The sequence below is a fragment of the Salvelinus namaycush genome, chromosome 30 (assembly GCF_016432855.1).
Source record: "Salvelinus namaycush isolate Seneca chromosome 30, SaNama_1.0, whole genome shotgun sequence".
Lineage (NCBI taxonomy): Eukaryota > Metazoa > Chordata > Actinopteri > Salmoniformes > Salmonidae > Salvelinus > Salvelinus namaycush.
In genome coordinates, this window is record NC_052336.1 from 9367871 (window position 1) to 9386103 (window position 18233).

The 18233-nt window shown below is 42.7% G+C and overlaps 1 protein-coding gene across 1 annotated transcript in view; it reads left to right on the forward strand.

Moving 5' to 3' along the window:
• The first annotated feature begins 322 nt into the window (after positions 1-322).
• LOC120024791 overlaps positions 323-18233 on the forward strand; it is a 196511-nt gene continuing 178600 nt past the window's right edge. Inside the window, exon 1 of the mRNA XM_038969077.1 lies at positions 323-467. Within this exon, the coding sequence (XP_038825005.1) occupies positions 323-467 (145 nt within the window). The remainder of the gene's footprint in view (positions 468-18233) is intronic.

The following is an 18233-nucleotide window of genomic DNA, read 5'->3' on the forward strand; positions in this document are numbered from 1 at the left end:
TTGGCAAGCAAATCACAATAATCCTCTAAGAACCAATCAGCAAAGGCCTGTAAACTAAAACCCTGAGAGGTCAGTATAGAAAATAGAATCCCTAGAATGGGGAAGGCCCTCAGACCCATTAACTTGAATCGGAATGTCCGTTCTAGGGATTCTATTTCTATGGTTACACAGGTGCCTATGCAGGCTCAGCCCTACAGGAAGTCTCCTGGTCGTCATGGAAACCAGGGGGTCCTTCTTCCACAACAGTTATTTTCAGACTTTATAAAAAAACAACAACCTCAACAGGACGTCTGTTTTAATCAGTCTCCCACTGGACCGAACCATGGGGTGCAACACCAGCAGGGGTGCTGTCGTGGTGGACCCTTCTAAAAAGCCAGAGACCAGACCAGCGTCGGCCAGCTCAAACAGTAAGGCCACCGCTGAGGAGGCAAAGGAAACTACAGAGAAAGACAAAGATGAAACAGAAGGCATATCAAGCTGCGACTGACATCCATCTTTCTTCTTAACCCAAACTCCTCAAAGTAAGATATCTGTCATTTTGCCAGTTACACTTTTATGCTATCTCATCACCCAAATATGGACAAATACAATTATCTGTATGACATTTTGGGTCACTTTCTTTATTCTATCAAATGGAAGTTAGCTATTCTAATGATTAAGCCATAAACAAGTTGAACAAATGATGACTATCCCATTGGGTAACACTATGATACAATCACCTCTATTACTTCTCTGTCTGTCTGTGGCTATTTGACATGACCAGATGTGATCTATAGCTAGTGAGATGGTCTCTCGATCTCTCTCGCGCGCTGTGTGTGCGTGGCAGCGTGCGTGCGTGTGTGTGTGTACAGATTGGCCTGTCTGCAGGTGAAGGTGGACCTGTCTGCAGAGGAAGGCAATGCTGCACAACTGTCCATCAACCCCTGTGTCATCTGGGACCAGACCAGCCACACCCCCCCCACTCCACTCTGTGATGTAACCTACCAGCCACACCCCCCCACTCCACTCTGTGATGTAACCTACCAGCCACACCCCCCCACTCCACTCTGTGATGTAACCTACCAGCCACACCCCCCCACTCCACTCTGTGATGTAGACCTACCAGCCACACACCCCGCTCCTCTCTGTGATATAGACCTACCAGCCACACACCCTGCTCCGATCTGTGATATAGACCTACCAGCCACACGCCCCGCTCCGATCTGTGATATAGACCTACCAGCCACACGCCCCGCTCCGCTCTGTGATATAGACCTACCAGCCACACACCCTGCTCCGATCTGTGATATAGACCTACCAGCCACACGCCCCGCTCCGCTCTGTGATATAGACCTACCAGCCACACACCCTGCTCCGATCTGTGATATAGACCTACCAGCCACACGCCCCGCTCCGCTCTGTGATATAGACCTACCAGCGACACGCCCCGCTCTGTGATATAGACCTACCAGCGACACGCCCCGCTCTGTGATATAGACCTACCAGCCACACACCCTGCTCCGCTCTGTGATATAGACCTACCAGCCACACGCCCCGCTCCGCTCTGTGATATAGACCTACCAGCCACACACCCTGCTCCGATCTGTGATATAGACCTACCAGCCACACGCCCCTCTCCGATCTGTGATATAGACCTACCAGCCACATGCCCCGCTCCGCTCTGTGATATAGACCTACCAGCGACACGCCCCGCTCTGTGATATAGACCTACCAGCCACACGCCCCGCTCCGCTCTGTGATGTAGACCTACCAGCCACACGCCCCACTCTGTGATGTAGACCTACCAGCCACACACCCCGCTCTGTGATGTAGACCTACCAGCCACACGCCCCGCTCCGCTCTGTGATATAAACCTACCAGCCACACACCCCGCCCTACCAGCCACACATACCAGCAGTTCTGTATGTCACCACCAGGGTGCAGAAGTGATCCATCAGTATTTGGTGGACTGTCCAAGGCCCTGGTTCATTTGCTCAAGACATTTAATCTGAAATATATTGTACATTTATTACCAGCGAGTGAATAGAGCTGGAAGGGAATAGCCATTTCACAAAGCCCATATCACAAATACTCATCACAGAGGAAGCGGGAAATTACATGAAAATATTACCATTATACAAATGGAAAGTGTGATTGAATAATGTGTTTTAGAAGATAAATGAAAAGCACTTTGTTGGAAAATGTGGTTCTAAATAGCTTTTTAATTTCAGATGTGGGATAAAAGAAAACATTTCTACCCCATTTTCACTGGCAATTGATTAGTGGTTCCACACCTGCAGAGAGAAGGGCTCTTATCTTCTCATTATCAGTTAATTAATATGCATGCACACATGTCTATTATCTTTCCTCTGCCATTTAGCAGAATTGAGACATTGATGTTGTAATGGCCTTGGAATGGATGACTTCTCTCTCTGTTGCTTTAAGGAGAAATAAGACACATGATTGACATTGTCTTTAATTGTTGTAAGAGACAATTTAATTAAAATAAAATAAAAAGGAAAAATATGACATCACCATTCCCCTCTGGGAGGTGTATCTTTAAACACAGCAACTCTTATTTGATTGGCTGTATTTAAGTTAGCAGCTATTCTATGGTACTGTAGCTTTACGAAACAAGCCAGTTGGTGCACTGTGTATACCTAAGAAAGAGATGTATTGAAGAGTGATATGGAAATGTTTTACTTGAAAGACATACATAAGGGAATAAGATATTAAATTCCTCACTCTGCCAGGGTTTGGCTATTAGAGAATCCAAGGCCTCGCCCGTTGAAGCAAAACCTGGGTGAAAGTCAAATTCATTTATGTCCTGATCTTCAATGTTCCACTGCCATAAGTGCATATTGTATGTTTGTTTTACTCCATGTGTAACTATGTGTTGTTGTATGTGTCGAACTGCTTTGCTTTATCTTGGCCAGGTCGCAATTGTAAATGAGAACGTGTTCTCAATTTGCCTACCTGGTTAAATAAAGGTGAAATAAATAAATAAAATAAATATTGTATTATCAGTGAAATATAAAGTCCTATAGAAACTAGTCTGACTGGATATCTTTGCAGTTGTGCACAAATGGCCCTCAGCATGTGTTCTGTATTATGCACATTACACAATGTCATTAGCTTTTTATCTTTATGGTTTGAGCCAAATTTCACATAGCAGTGGATGTTGTTATGGTTGAATGTATGATTGTACATTAGAAAGAGATACATGCTTCATGACTAAAACCAACATTATAGAGGATGATTATGTCACTAAACCATAGTGGTTCAGAAGTCTAGCTGTTGATAAGGGAATATTGTGAATATTAGGTTTGCAAACAGAGATGTGCCAACCAATAAAGGCTAGCCTGGCAGTCTAAAATGAAAAAGGGCATCTGAACACTACTCTGGGGTGTAATCTGCTCCTCTTGTAATGGGACATTTATATGATTAGTATAATGGTCTGTCATTAGAATAAGTATTCATGTTATTTCCTGCAAGCCACTCTTTAAAGATGTGTTCTTCACAGGCCTCGTTTGTGAATATATGATCAGACCCTGACAGACAGAGAGCATCTTTAATCTTTCTCTGGCCTTGAAGAATGTCACTGATCTCCCTGTAACTGCAGGGAGCGGCGCTGATCAAATCCACATTGTGTGTGTGTGTGTGTGTGTGTGTGTGTGTGGATCACACCCACTGATTGTTTATGGGGACTTTATTTCACTATGAAATCACCCAGATATTCATAATTGTTTGTCAAAGCCATCTGTTCTGAAGTGTCACAGTGGTTCCTTTGGAATGGCCTGTTCACATCGCCAGTTGATTGAGCGCAGAAAAAACAGATGTGTGCCAAGAGGTCAACTTTCATTTAAAGACAAGTCAGATACAGCGTTTTCCCCCTTTATTGTGATTCTGGAAGCGTATGTATACACCCCAAATGCTGTCTGTATTATCTAGGAGTTGGAGACTGAGATGTAAGCATTAGGTTTCTGCCTTACAGAATGGGGATGTTTGGAACATTTCTGTTTTTCTGAGTCTGATCTTTATTTGGTCTGCACGGTGGAAGGATGGTATTCAGAACAAACTCTGACTCATTTTACGTGGAATTTCTAACAACGAATAAGTAAACAACTGTTAACAGAAGCTAATACTTCTAAGTGGTCGTGTCATACTTTCTCTGACTATACACAAATAAAACCTGTATGAATCCCTCACATACTGCAGTGCATGCTCTACCTGATAATGGTGTTTAGCCCCTTTGAATCCACAGCACTTAATTTTTCTGCTCTCTCTCTCTCCCTCCCCCCCGTCTCTCCTCTCTCTCTCTCTCTCTCGCACGCTCTCTCTCTCTCTCCTTCCTCTCTCTCGGTCTCTCCTCTCTGTCGCTCTCTCTCTGTCACTCTGTCTCTCTGTCTCTGTCTCTCCCTCTCTCTCTCTCTGTCGCTCTCTCTCTGTCTCTCTATCTCTCTCCTTCCTCTCTCTCCTCTCTCTGTCTCTCTCCCTCTCTCTCTCTGTGTCTCGCTCTCCTTCCTCTCTCTCTGTCTCTCCTCTCTCTCTCTGTCTCTCTCTGTCTCTCTCTGTCTCTCTCTCTGTCTCTCCTCTCTCTCCGTCTCTCTCTGTCTCTCTCTCTCGCTCTCTCCTCTCTCTCTCTCTCTCTCTCTCTCTGTCTCTCTCTGTCTCTCTGTCTGTCTCTCGCTCTCCTTCCTCTCTCTGTCTCTCCTCTCTCTCTCTCTCTCTCTCTCTCTCTCTCTCTCTCTCTGTCTCTATCTGTCTCTCTCTCTCTCTCTCTCTCTCTCTGTCTCTATCTGTCTCTCTCTCTCTCTCTCTCTCTCTCTCTCTCTCTCTCTCTCTCTCTCTCTCTCTCTCTGTCTCTATCTGTCTCTCTCTCCCTCTCTCTCTCTCTCTCTCTCTCTCTCTCTCTCTGTTTCTAAAGTAATGGTAGAAAAGGAAAGGTCATCATGGAGATGACAAAGAAAATCCCTGCTAGAGAAAACACTTAGAGTTAGCTGGTGATTCATCAGCTTTAATGCAGTCCATTAGACACTGCTTTTAGTGGACAATGAACAATGGGACCTAGACTAAGTTTATTTGCACAGAACATATTTATGGTTTTTTGAGAAGATCCATAGACAGTCAGTGCTGTTTAATGGAGCTTGTGTCCAGAAGGTAATTTCTTTAGACTTCAGAGAAATGGGGCCTGAGCTTATTCACTTCACATGTATATCTTAAGAGGTATAACCTACTATATCCTACAGTATCCAGGCAAAGTCAACCTCAAAATTAATGATATCGCTGATCTTACCATTAGGTTTCCGTTAAATGTCATGCAAATGAAACGTCTGTAGGACATCGCAAATAGATTATGAAGGAGTAGAAATCCTTATAAAATCCTGAAGGCGGATAAGATTTAGCCTGAGAAGAAGGTCAGGTAGCTGGAGGAAGGCTTGGACATATGGACTAAGATAATGTGATTATTCTGGATAGGAAACAAGAAGACATGAAGACATGTTTTTGTTACAGGGCAAATCAGTATTTCAAGGTACCATGTTGATATGGTTCGCTGTAGGTACGCTGTTATCAATGTTGTCTGTGGTAAAGACTAGTATGTGCTATAGAAATTCTACCTACATAGCATCCATTTTTGCACAACACATACACCCCTATGAGTACATGATGTAAAAAGTAGTATTGTGCTCACTGGGATAATTCTAATCCATTTGTTTTAACCATTGGCTCATGATTATAGCAAGGCGTCTGGGCTCATTTGAGGTTTACATTTACTAGGCCCTACTTACACTCTTTACACAGTTGTTTACTCTATTCTGAGAACAGAGTGGACATTGTGAATCACGTTGTGTTGTAGATGTAGATGTTTCTAACAAGCATGTTGTTGAGCCTGATGTTCTTTAAGGTGAGGGTTGGATTGTGAGTGAGGGGCTGAGGCCGAGGCAGGCAGCTGCTGTGTAATTATGGGAGACCCAGTGAAGTACAATACAAAAGCTACAGCGGCAGGTGTAGCTATTCATCTTTCCACATCTGTTTTGATTGGTGCAGTGTGCGAGGGTAGAGAGAGAAAAGTCCTTTCAAAGCAAATGGAGAAAAATAGAAAAATGTAGTCTAAATGTCATTCATTCAGCACCAGTGTCGAGGTGACCTTCAAGAGAATCATCTCTCCCTTTTGTAAATGCGGACAAGTGGATTCTGCAAAATATCAAATTTGATAAGAAAGGGAGTCCACGTGATGGAGCCTTGATGGTGAGCAGAATATGGCTGATATGGGGGAGGTGAACTGGTTCTGGAGCTGCTCTATGGTTGAACAGTCTGTTCTGTTCTCTGGTCATGACCATCGGAATGTTTTACTATGTTCATTTGCACAAATAGAAGGACAATTTGTACACATTTAAAAAAACAACAACAACATAATGTGCAGGAGGCGGAAAAAAGCTGAAAATTGTTTCCCTAAGTGTTAGGCCATACATTACTGTTACAGGAGCATACTGCATATCACCCTACATCATAAATGACTACGTATGTCAAAGGGTTGTTGTGTTCCATGTGCCTTGAGAGAGTGCTGTCATCTCACTGTATGCCGTGCAATATTTGTTATGATAGAGTTTGATTATGTGATATGATGATTTGGAGTTCCTTTTACCACATTATGAAGCCAGTCCTTGACGGATCTACATGTACATACATTGATTTGTATTAGAATATGCCATGTATTTTATTGTCTATTCACTGAAAAACAAACTACCCATATGTAACCATCCATATCACGGATTTAACACTTACAGCTTTCACCATGACAACTGATCAAGGCCAACCATCAGGGAACATTACTGAGGCATTTAGATAATGGTTTCCTTGTAGACATCCAAGAGGAGGGGAAGCAACCTAATAGCAGCTCTACTGCTTCATGTGTCATCATGCCATAGAAACAGCACAGCATGGTCTGTGGAAGAAAAATAAACTAAGATGCCTTAATACATTGCAATAGGATTGCAGTCATCATCGTATTTGTATAACTCCTATTCATGGTTAGATCTTTGTGCTTGTATATTAATATGTTTAGATTTGTGTTTAGTTTGATAGGATTATGACTAGAGCTGGAAGGCTGAAGGGAGCTGGCTGTATATTAGAGTGCATGTTTGTTTGTTTGTCTGCAGATTCAAGATAACAAGCCTGGTCCTCTCTTCATGACTGGGCGCTGGCTGCTGGGTCTGACCTCATCTCAGTGAAAATAATTAGAGCTGCTCCAGTGTGCGTGTGCGTGTGCGTGTGCGTGTGCGTGTGCGTGCGTGCGTGTGCGTGTGCGTGTGCGTGTGTGTGTGTGTGCGTGTGTGTGTGTGTGTTCTGAATGCCCCACTCCCAGCTGCAACCCTAAACACAGAGAAGTCACTGTTCTACAACTATTAGTCCCCCTCAATATTTATGTGTCCGCTTCAGGAAAATAATATTAATGGGAGCGTTAAATACAAACCAAGCCCGTGGCCCGTCAACCGATAACTACAAATACAGTGAGATTATTCATAAGAGGGGCATGGATCTGATTGCATGTGAAGGGCCTGATAGATTTTCTACAAGCTGTAGGTTACACGGGGGGTGTGGTTCACGTCCCAAATGGCACCCTATTCCCTTCATAGCGCAATACGTTTGACCAGGGCCCATAGGGCTCTTGTCAAAAGTAGTGCACTATATAGGGAATAGGCTGCAATTTGGGATGCAGCCCCTACAGTAGAGCAGAGCACATGTTGGGTTTGAGCTCTTTTCAGCTCATAAAAGTCTGAACCGTGCAGAAGAATGCTATTAGTGTCCAATCATAAATAATACCATAACCTGTCTCATAGTGACCACCTCACACAGGATCTGGACCAGACTGGGGAAAGGGGCTGTCACTGTGTGAGCACTGATAGATACATTTACATGTGACATTTAATAGCTGTTCAAGCTGATTTTTCCATGGGCTTAAATATAGATCAAATTTGTGTCATGTGGAAAAAGATAGGTAATATGCTCTTGTTTCTCACTCTCACTCTAATTTTGACTACAGGCATGTACAGTATGGCATGTTTTTAATGATTGCCTTCATTACCTCTATGAATGTAATCATAATTGCTTGTTGCTTTTGTATCTTTGATCCAGAGCAATTTAGACTCAAATGTTTTTTTTAACACAATTTGCTCCCTTATATTACATTACAATTCACCATTTCAAAATGGATGTATTGTATATTGCAAGTTCTTTCAAAACATGACTGGGGCACAGAAATGGACCTGACACATTTTTCATGATGCTATGCTTTCTAAATTATTTCTAATGGTCATTTGGAAGCTCTGTTAGCATATATATATATATATATATATAGTACCAGTCAAAGGTTTGGACAAACCTACTCAATGGTTTTTCTTTATTTTTGCTATTTTCTACATTGTAGAATAATAGTGAAAACATCAAAACTATGAAATAACACAAAAAAGTATATATTTTATATTTGAGATTCTTTAAAGTAGCCACCCTTTGCCTTGATGACAGCTTTGCACAACTTGGCATTCTCTCAACCAGCTTCATGAGGTAGTCACCTGGAATGCATTTCAATTAACAAGTGTTTAACAATTAACAACCTCTCTCTCTCTCTCTCTCTCTCTATATATATATATATATATATATATACAGTATATATATATATATATATACAGTATAGAGAGAGAGCGAGTTATATATATATATAGAGAGAGCGGGAGAGAGAGAGAGACGATCTTGCTGAGTGCTAACTGTGATCTCTGGGCTGAGAGATAGACACAGAGCTAGAGAGAAATAGAAAGAGAGAGAGGCAGCAATAGCAGTCTGAAGCTGAAAGAGAGAGAGAGGCAGTAATAGCAGTCTGAAGCTGAAAGAGAGAGAGAGGCAGTAATAGCAGTCTGAAGCTGAAAGAGAGAGAGAGGCAGTAATAGCAGTCTGAAGCTGAACGAGAGAGAGAGGCAGTAATAGCAGTCTGAAGCTGAAAGAGAGAGAGAGGCAGTAATAGCAGCCTGAAGCTGAAAGAGAGAGAGAGGCAGTAATAGCAGCCTGAAGCTAAAAGAGAGAGAGGCAGTAATAGCAGTCTGAAGCTGAAAGAGAGAGAGAGAGGCAGTAATAGCAGTCTGAAGCTGAAAGAGAGAGAGAGGCAGTAATAGCAGTCTGAAGCTGAAAGAGAGAGAGAGGCAGTAATAGCAGCCTGAAGCTGAAAGAGAGAGAGAGGCAGTAATAGCAGCCTGAAGCTATGTCACACCCTGGCCTTAGTTATCTTTGTTTTCATTATTATTTTAGTTAGGTCAGGGTGTGACATGGGGAAGTTTGTGTGTTTTTGTATTGTCTAGGGTGTTGTATGGTTTAGGGGGTTAAATAGAGTAGATGGGTTAGTGTTCAGTGTAGGTGTCTAGGAAAGTCTATGGTTGCCTGAATTGATTCTCAATCAGAGACAGCTGGTTATTGTTGTCTCTGATTGGGAGCCATATTTAAGGCAGCCATAGGCTTTAGCTGTTTATGGGTAATTGTCTATGTCTAGTCTATGTTGCATGTTTGCACTTAGTCATTTATAGCTTCACGTTTGTTGTTTTGTTTGTTCTTCTGCAAAATAAAGAGAAGATGTATTTTGCACACGCTGCGCCTTGGTCCACTCTTTCTAAAGAAGACGATCGTGACAAGCTAAAAGAGAGAGAGAGGCAGTAATAGCAGTCTGAAGCTGAAAGAGAGAGAGAGGCAGTAATAGCAGCCTGAAGCTGAAAGAGAGAGAGAGGCAGTAATAGCAGTCTGAAGCTGAAAGAGAGAGAGAGGCAGTAATAGCAGTCTGAAGCTGAAAGAGAGAGAGAGGCAGTAATAGCAGCCTGAAGCTGAAAGAGCGAGAGAGGCAGTAATAGATGCCTGAAGCTGAAAGAGAGAGAGAGGCAGTAATAGCAGCTTGAAGCTAGCTCTCACAGCCATTCCCACCCCTAATTGCATAACCATCATTAAAATGCTAATTTATAGTGTTAGAGGCGCAATTAAAAGGGTAATTAAAAATGCTTTGTTCCACTCCTCTACCTGTGTGAACAGCGTAGCCATTACTGTGCTCCTTCTGATCTGGAGTATTTACATTGTGCCTACAGACTAATCCCTTTATCAAGGTTCAACTGAGAGCCAGGGTAGTGGTAGTGTGGAGGGAATCATTATAATTAGAGAGGTGATAGAACAGGATGTGATGTCATCTCAGCTGTATGCTGCTGTTGGATTCAGAGCTATAGATAGAATAGTGTACTATTTACTGTAGTGCTCTTGTCAGAACATAAACGAGTGTCCTTATTATGACACTAACATGAAAGGGGATATTTATTTATTTAATTTATTTATTTCACATTTATTTAACCAGGTAGGCCAGTTGAGAACAAGTTCTCATTTACAATTGCGACCTGGCCAAGATAAAGCAAAGCAGTTCGACACATACAACAACACAGAGTTACACATGGAGTAAAACAAACATACAGTCAATAATACAGTAGAAAAATAAGTCTATATACAATGTGAGCAAATGAGGTGAGATAAGGGAGGTAAAGGCAAAAAAAAGGCCATGGTGGAGAAGTAAATACAATATAGCAAGTAAAACACTGGAATGGTAGATTTGCAGTGGAAGAATGTGCAAAGTAGAGATAGAAATAATGGGGTGCAAAGGAGCAAAATAAATAAATGAATACAGTAGGGGGAGAGGTAGTTATTTGGGCTAAATTATAGATGGGCTATGTACAGGTGCAGTGATCTGTTAGCTGCTCTGACAGCTGGTGCTTAAAGCTAGTGAGGGAGATAAGTGTTTCCAGTTTCAGAGATTTTTGTAGTTCGTTCCAGTCATTGGCAGCAGAGAACTGGAAGGAGAGGCGGCCAAAGGAAGAATTGGTTTTGGGGGTGACCAGAGAGATATACCTGCTGGAGCGCGTGCTACAGGTGGGTGCTGCTATGGTGACCAGCGAGCTGAGATAAGGGGGGACTTTACCTAGCAGGGTCTTGTAGATGACCTGGAGCCAGTGGGTTTGGCGACGAGTATGAAGCGAGGGCCAGCCAACGAGAGCGTACAGGTCACAATGGTGGGTAGTATATGGGGCTTTGGTGACAAAACGGATGGCACTGTGATAGACTGCATCCAATTTATTGAGTAGGGTATTGGAGGCTATTTTGTAAATGACATCGTCGAAGTCGAGGATCGGTAGGATGGTCAGTTTTACGAGGGTATGTTTGGCAGCATGAGTGAAGGATGCTTTGTTGCGAAATAGGAAGCCAATTCTAGATTTAACTTTGCATTGGAGATGTTTGATGTGAGTCTGGAAGGAGAGTTTACAGTCTAACCAGACACCTAGGTATTTGTAGTTGTCCACATATTCTAAGTCAGAACTGTCCAGAGTAGGGATGTTGGACGGGCGGGCAGGTGCAGGCAGCGATAGGTTGAAGAGCATGCATTTAGTTTTACTTGTATTTAAGAGCAATTGGAGGCCACGGAAGGAGAGTTGTATGGCATTGAAGCTCGTCTGGAGGGTTGTTAACACAGTGTCCAAAGAAGGGCCAGAAGTATACAGAATGTTGTCGTCTGCGTAGAGGTGGATCAGAGACTCACCAGCAGCAAGAGCGACATCGTTGATATATACAAAGAAAAGAGTCGGCCCGAGAATTGAACCCTGTGGTACCCCCATAGAGACTGCCAGAGGTCCGGCCAACAGGCCCTCCGATTTTACACACTGAACTCTGTCTGCGAAGTAGTTGGTGAACCAGGTGAGGCAGTCATTTGAGAAATCAAGGCTATTGAGTCTGCCGATAAGAATGCGGTGATTGACAGAGTCGAACGCCTTGGCCAGGTCGATGAAGACGGCTGCACAGTACTGTCTTTTATCGATGGCGGTTATGATATCGTTTAGTACCTTGAGCGTGGCTGAGGTGCACCCGTGACCAGCTCGGAAACCGGATTGCACAGCGGAGAAGGTACGGTGTGATTCGAAATGGTCAGTTATCTGTTTATTAACTTGGCTTTCAAAGACTTTAGAAAGGCAGGGCAGGATGGATATAGGTCTGTAACAGTTTTGGTCTAGAGTGTCACCCCCTTTGAAGAGGGGGATGACCGCGGCTGCTTTCCAATCTTTAGGGATCTCGGACGAAACGAAAGAGAGGTTGAACAGACTGGTAATAGGGGTTGCAACAATGGCGGCGGATAATTTTAGAAAGAGAGGGTCCAGATTGTCTAGCCCAGCTGATTTTTAATGTATTTTATTTAGCCTTTATTTAACTAGGCAAGTTAGTTAAGAAGAAATTCTTATTTTACAATGACCGCCTACCCCGGCCAAGCCCTCCCCTATCCCGGACGACGCTGGGCCAATTGTGTGCCGCCCTATGGATGTGGTTGTGTTATGTTCGCATATTGTACCCTGGCAGTAACTATTGTTTGTCCATCTTGAGGCACAGTAGCAACAACATAGCCACTTGACTACCACTACCTCAAAATCGTCAGAATTCATCTAAGATACTGCAATTGTACATCTAGCTGGTGTTTAGTGCAATATTTCTCAAGTTAAAAAAATGTGCATGAAAAAGTCAGTGCACTGCAGACAGTATAAAGTGAGTCAACTGTTTCTGGCTGTGCTCAGAACTGATTTCTGAGAACTTGTCTACAACTTCATCAGCAAGCTGTCAAACTATGGTAAATAAAGCACAAGCTGTTTCATAGAGAATCATGTTACAAAGGTTGAATGGGTTTTGAATTTTGGAATATTGACAAGTGGCAGTTAGGATGCGAGCGTGAATCGTCTCAATTCTCATTTTGCCCTAAACAGTGGCAGACTGTGATCTCTATCAAACACATCTCAGTTCTCATTTTGCCCTAAACAGTGGCAGACTGTGATCTCTATCAAACACATCTCAGTTCTCATTTTGCCCTAAACAGTGGCAGACTGTGATCTCTATCAAACACATCTCAGTTCTCATTTTGCCCTAAACAGTGGCAGACTGTGATCTCTATCAAACACATCTCAGTTCTCATTTTGTCCTAAACAGTGGCAGACTGTGATCTCTATCAAACACATCTCAGTTCTCATTTTGCCCTAAACAGTGGCAGACTGTGATCTCTATCAAACACATCTCAGTTCTCATTTTGTCCTAAACAGTGGCAGACTGTGATCTCTATCAAACACATCTCAGTTCTCATTTTGCCCTAAACAGTGGCAGACTGTGATCTCTATCAAACACATCTCAGTTCTCATTTTGCCCTAAACAGTGGCAGACTGTGATCTCTATCAAACACATCTCAGTTCTCATTTTGTCCTAAACAGTGGCAGACTGTGATCTCTATCAAACACATCTCAGTTCTCATTTTGCCCTAAACAGTGGCAGACTGTGATCTCTATCAAACACATCTCAGTTCTCATTTTGTCCTAAACAGTGGCAGACTGTGATCTCTATCAAACACATCTCAGTTCTCATTTTGCCCTAAACAGTGGCAGACTGTGATCTCTATCAAACACATCTCAGTTCTCATTTTGTCCTAAACAGTGGCAGACTGTGATCTCTATCAAACACATCTCAGTTCTCATTTTGCCCTAAACAGTGGCAGACTGTGATCTCTATCAAACACATCTCAGTTCTCATTTTGTCCTAAACAGTGGCAGACTGTGATCTCTATCAAACACATCTCAGTTCTCATTTTGCCCTAAACAGTGGCAGACTGTGATCTCTATCAAACACATCTCAGTTCTCATTTTGTCCTAAACAGTGGCAGACTGTGATCTCTATCAAACACATCTCAGTTCTCATTTTGCCCTAAACAGTGGCAGACTGTGATCTCTATCAAACACATCTCAGTTCTCATTTTGCCCTAAACAGTGGCAGACTGTGATCTCTATCAAACACATCTCAGTTCTCATTTTGTCCTAAACAGTGGCAGACTGTGATCTCTATCAAACACATCTCAGTTCTCATTTTGCCCTAAACAGTGGCAGACTGTGATCTCTATCAAACACATCTCGGTTCTCATTTTGCCCTAAACAGTGGCAGACTGTGATCTCTATCAAACACATCTCAGTTCTCATTTTGCCCTAAACAGTGGCAGACTGTGATCTCTATCAAACACATCTCAGTTCTCATTTTGCCCTAAACAGTGGCAGACTGTGATCTCTATCAAACACATCTCAGTTCTCATTTTGCCCTAAACAGTGGCAGACTGTGATCTCTATCAAACACATCTCAGTTCTCATTTTGCCCTAAACAGTGGCAGACTGTGATCTCTATCAAACACATCTCAGTTCTCATTTTGCCCTAAACAGTGGCAGACTGTGATCTCTATCAAACACATCTCAGTTCTCATTTTGCCCTAAACAGTGGCAGACTGTGATCTCTATCAAACACATCTCAGTTCTCATTTTGTCATAAACAGTGTCAGACTGTGATTTCTATCAATCACATCTCAGTTGTCATTTTGTCCTAAACAGTTGAATACTGTGATCCCTATCAATCACATCTCAGTTGTCCTTTTGTCACCAACAGTGGCAGACTGTGATCTCTATCAAACACATCTCAGTTGTCATTTTGTCCTAAACAGTTGAATACTGTGATCCCTATCAAACACATCAGCAAGTGGCCTCTCCATAAAGTTTTTCCCTATTATGGGACGGTTATTTGTAACGGCTGTCAATGGTACATGCCTATGATTAAGAAAATATGGAAAAAGACAAGGAAAGAAAAATAAAAACATATCCATAAACATTTTAATATTAAAAATAGTTTAGTCCCCCAAATGTTTGGGGGTGGAGCTGGGTTGAAAAAGAAGAAGTCTTAGTGTTCTTTCAACATAACATTGGCGACGTGTTGTCTTATGTCAACAAGTCAGAGTCCGAGGCACTGCCTAATAGACAGCTCTGTCTCACTGTCTGGAGGCTCCGATTGGATAGAGCACAATCAGCGCAGCTGTTCATCTCATGTTAGTGGGCAAGTGGGCATGATTGTAATCCAAACCCAACCCTCATGTAAGGCGTGACAACCTCAGTTACACAAATCTCACAATAATATACTGCCTTTATCACCAAAATGATATTTCCTTTTTTGTCAATTTTGGCACTGGAATAAATGTTTCTGACTAATATTGATGCCATATTTGTCGTTTTCAATCAGATAAGTCGTTTTTTGCATTCATTTGCTCTTTAATAAGCCACAGTCATACATACTGAAGATATACACTGAGTGTACAAACATTAATATTGAGTTGTAACCTCTTTTGCCCTCAGAACAGCCTCAATTTGTTGTGGTATGGACTCTACAAGGTGTTGAAAGCGTTCCACAGGGATGATGGCCCATGTTGACTCCAATGCTTCCCACAGTTGTGTCAAGGTGGCTGGATGTCCTTTGGGTGGTGGACCATTCTTGATACACACGGGAAACTGTTGAGCATGAAAAACAGCAACATTGCAGTTCTTGACACAAACTGGTGCGCCTGGCACCTACTACCATACCTCTTTCAAAGGCACTTAAATCTTTTGTCTTGCACACATATACAATCTATGTCTAAATTGTCTCAAGGTTTAAAAATCCTTATTTAACCTGTCTCTTCCCCTCCATCTACACTGATTGAAGTGGATTTAATAAGTGACATCAATAAGGGATCATAGCTTTGACCAGGATTCAACTGATCAGTCTATGTCATGGAAATACTTCATGTTTTGTACACACAGTGTACAGTAGGTTTCATGTTTATAGTGTTTTTAGCTCGGCCAGAAGAACATGGTTTCAGTTTCACCAAGCAATTGTTTTATAAAACCCACATCTTTCAAGATTCTTCCAACATTAGTTACAGTATAATGACAATCCAACATCTTCAGATGTCTTCCAACATTAGTTACAGTATAATGACAATCCAACATCTTCAGATGTCTTCCAACATTAGTTACAGTATAATGACAATCCAACATCTTCAGATGTCTTCCAACATTAGTTACAGTATAAAGACAATCCAACATCTTCAGATGTCTTCCAACATTAGTTACAGTATAATGACAATCCAACATCTTCAGATGTCTTCCAACATTAGTTACAGTATAATGACAATCCAACATCTTCAGATGTCTTCCAACATTAGTTACAGTATAATGACAATCCAACATCTTCAGATGTCTTCCAACATTAGTTACAGTATAATGACAATCCAACATCTTCAGATGTCTTCCAACATTAGTTACAGTATAATGACAATTCAACATCTTCAGATGTCTTCCAACATTAGTTACAGTATAATGACAATCCAACATCTTCAGATGTCTTCCAACATTAGTTACAGTATAATGACAATCCAACATCTTCAGATGTCTTCCAACATTAGTTACAGTATAATGACAATCCAACATCTTCAGATGTCTTCCAACATTAGTTACAGTATAATGACAATCCAACATCTTCAGATGTCTTCCAACATTAGTTACAGTATAATGACAATCCAACATCTTCAGATGTCTTCCAACATTAGTTACAGTATAATGACAATTCAACATCTTCAAAACCGGAGAAGACCAGATTTGAACTGGAACACAATGATGTTCAACACAATTGCATTTTGGCGTAGAAGCAGAAAATCAACTGTGGCACCAGCTAATGTAAATAGTTTGTGTTTGTGTGTACAGTGTACTGCAGCTGCCAGGTGTCACGAATCCCGCTTCCTGAGTCTGGGTTTGCCTGTGTGTCTGTCCTGGAGTGTGTTTCAGGTGTCCTGGAACGCACCCTGTCTGGTTGCCGGGCGAATTAGCTTGTTGGGAGATTGATGTTCACCCGCACCTGTGTCCCATCAGTATTCTGCACACCTGTCCTGATCATCATCTCTCCCCTTCAAAAGCTCTGACCTGACTTCCATTCCCTGCCGGATCGTTAGCCATGAACAGTATGTTGTGCCATAGTACCAGACTCAAGTTGGATAGTATTTGTTTTGTTGTTTTTGTTTACGTATTGCTTGCCTTGAACTTACCTCCGTTTGTTTTGCCTTCAGTTACTCACCCGGATCATTCACCCCATTCCCGCCTGGTTGACGGAGGATTCCGCTACTCCATTGGATTCACCTATTTCCTCTCATCAATTCACCACCGCTGCCCGCTACGCCATCTGGATATATCTAACCTTTCACATTTAATTGTAAATAAATACTCACCTTCTTCCTACGCTCCTTGTCCTGGTCTGCTTCTGGGTTCGATCTTGAAAGAACGTGACAGAACGATCCGGCCAGTGATGAACCCAGCGGACCTGGACTCCGTTTGCCATGCAATCACCCAGCAGGAGAAGATGTTGGGACAACACAAGACGGCGCTACACGAGATAGCGGGTTCGATCCGAAACTTATCGGATAGATTAACGAGTATCCAGGATCAGCTCAGGTTGCCGGTGGATCATCTACCACCTGTTTCACCCATATCACCTGCCGATTCGGGAGCGGGTTCCTTCCGTGAGCCCAAGGTTCCGACACCGGATAAGTACGAGGGAGATCTGGGAGGATGCCGTTCATTTCTTTTGCAATGTGGGTTAGTTTTTGATCTGCAGCCCTACTCTTACGCCACAGATAAGGCTAGGATAGCTTTTGTTATTGAGCTGCTGCGTGGTAGAGCTCTTGAATGGGCTTCAGCTGTTTGGGAACGACGGGACACCTGCATGACGTCATACCAGGGGTTCACGGCAGAGATGAGAAAGCTTTTTGACCATCCAGTCCGAGGTAAGGACGCAGCTAAACGTTTGTTCTCTCTTCGCCAAGGAACTCTCAGTGTGGCAGACTTTGTGATAGAATTCAGGACATTGGCTGTGGAGAGTGGTTGGAATGAGGAATCACTACAAGCGGTTTTTTACCAGGGGTTGTCGGAGCAACTCAAGGACGAGCTGATCTCCTATCCAGAGCCTAGTGACCTAGATAGTTTGGTCACCTTAGCTATCCGGGTAGATAATAGAGTCCGAGAGAGAAGGAGGGAGAAGAAGTGTGGTAGTTCGGGACATTACATCTCCGTTTTTCCTCAGCGCCCGTTAAACTGCTCGGCTCGTTAAGTTTGGGAGGTTTGTTAGCGAGCCAGTTTCAACCTCTTAAGAGTCCTGTCAGACCTCGTTTCCCTGCTACCCTCATAAATAAGGATCAGAGTTTAGCGATTAACGCTTTCATCGATTCAGGTGCCGATGACAGCTTCATTGATGCCGACTTAGTGGAACAGCTGGGGCTTTCCAAGGAGCAATTACCGGAAGCCATTGAAGCAACCACTCTGAAC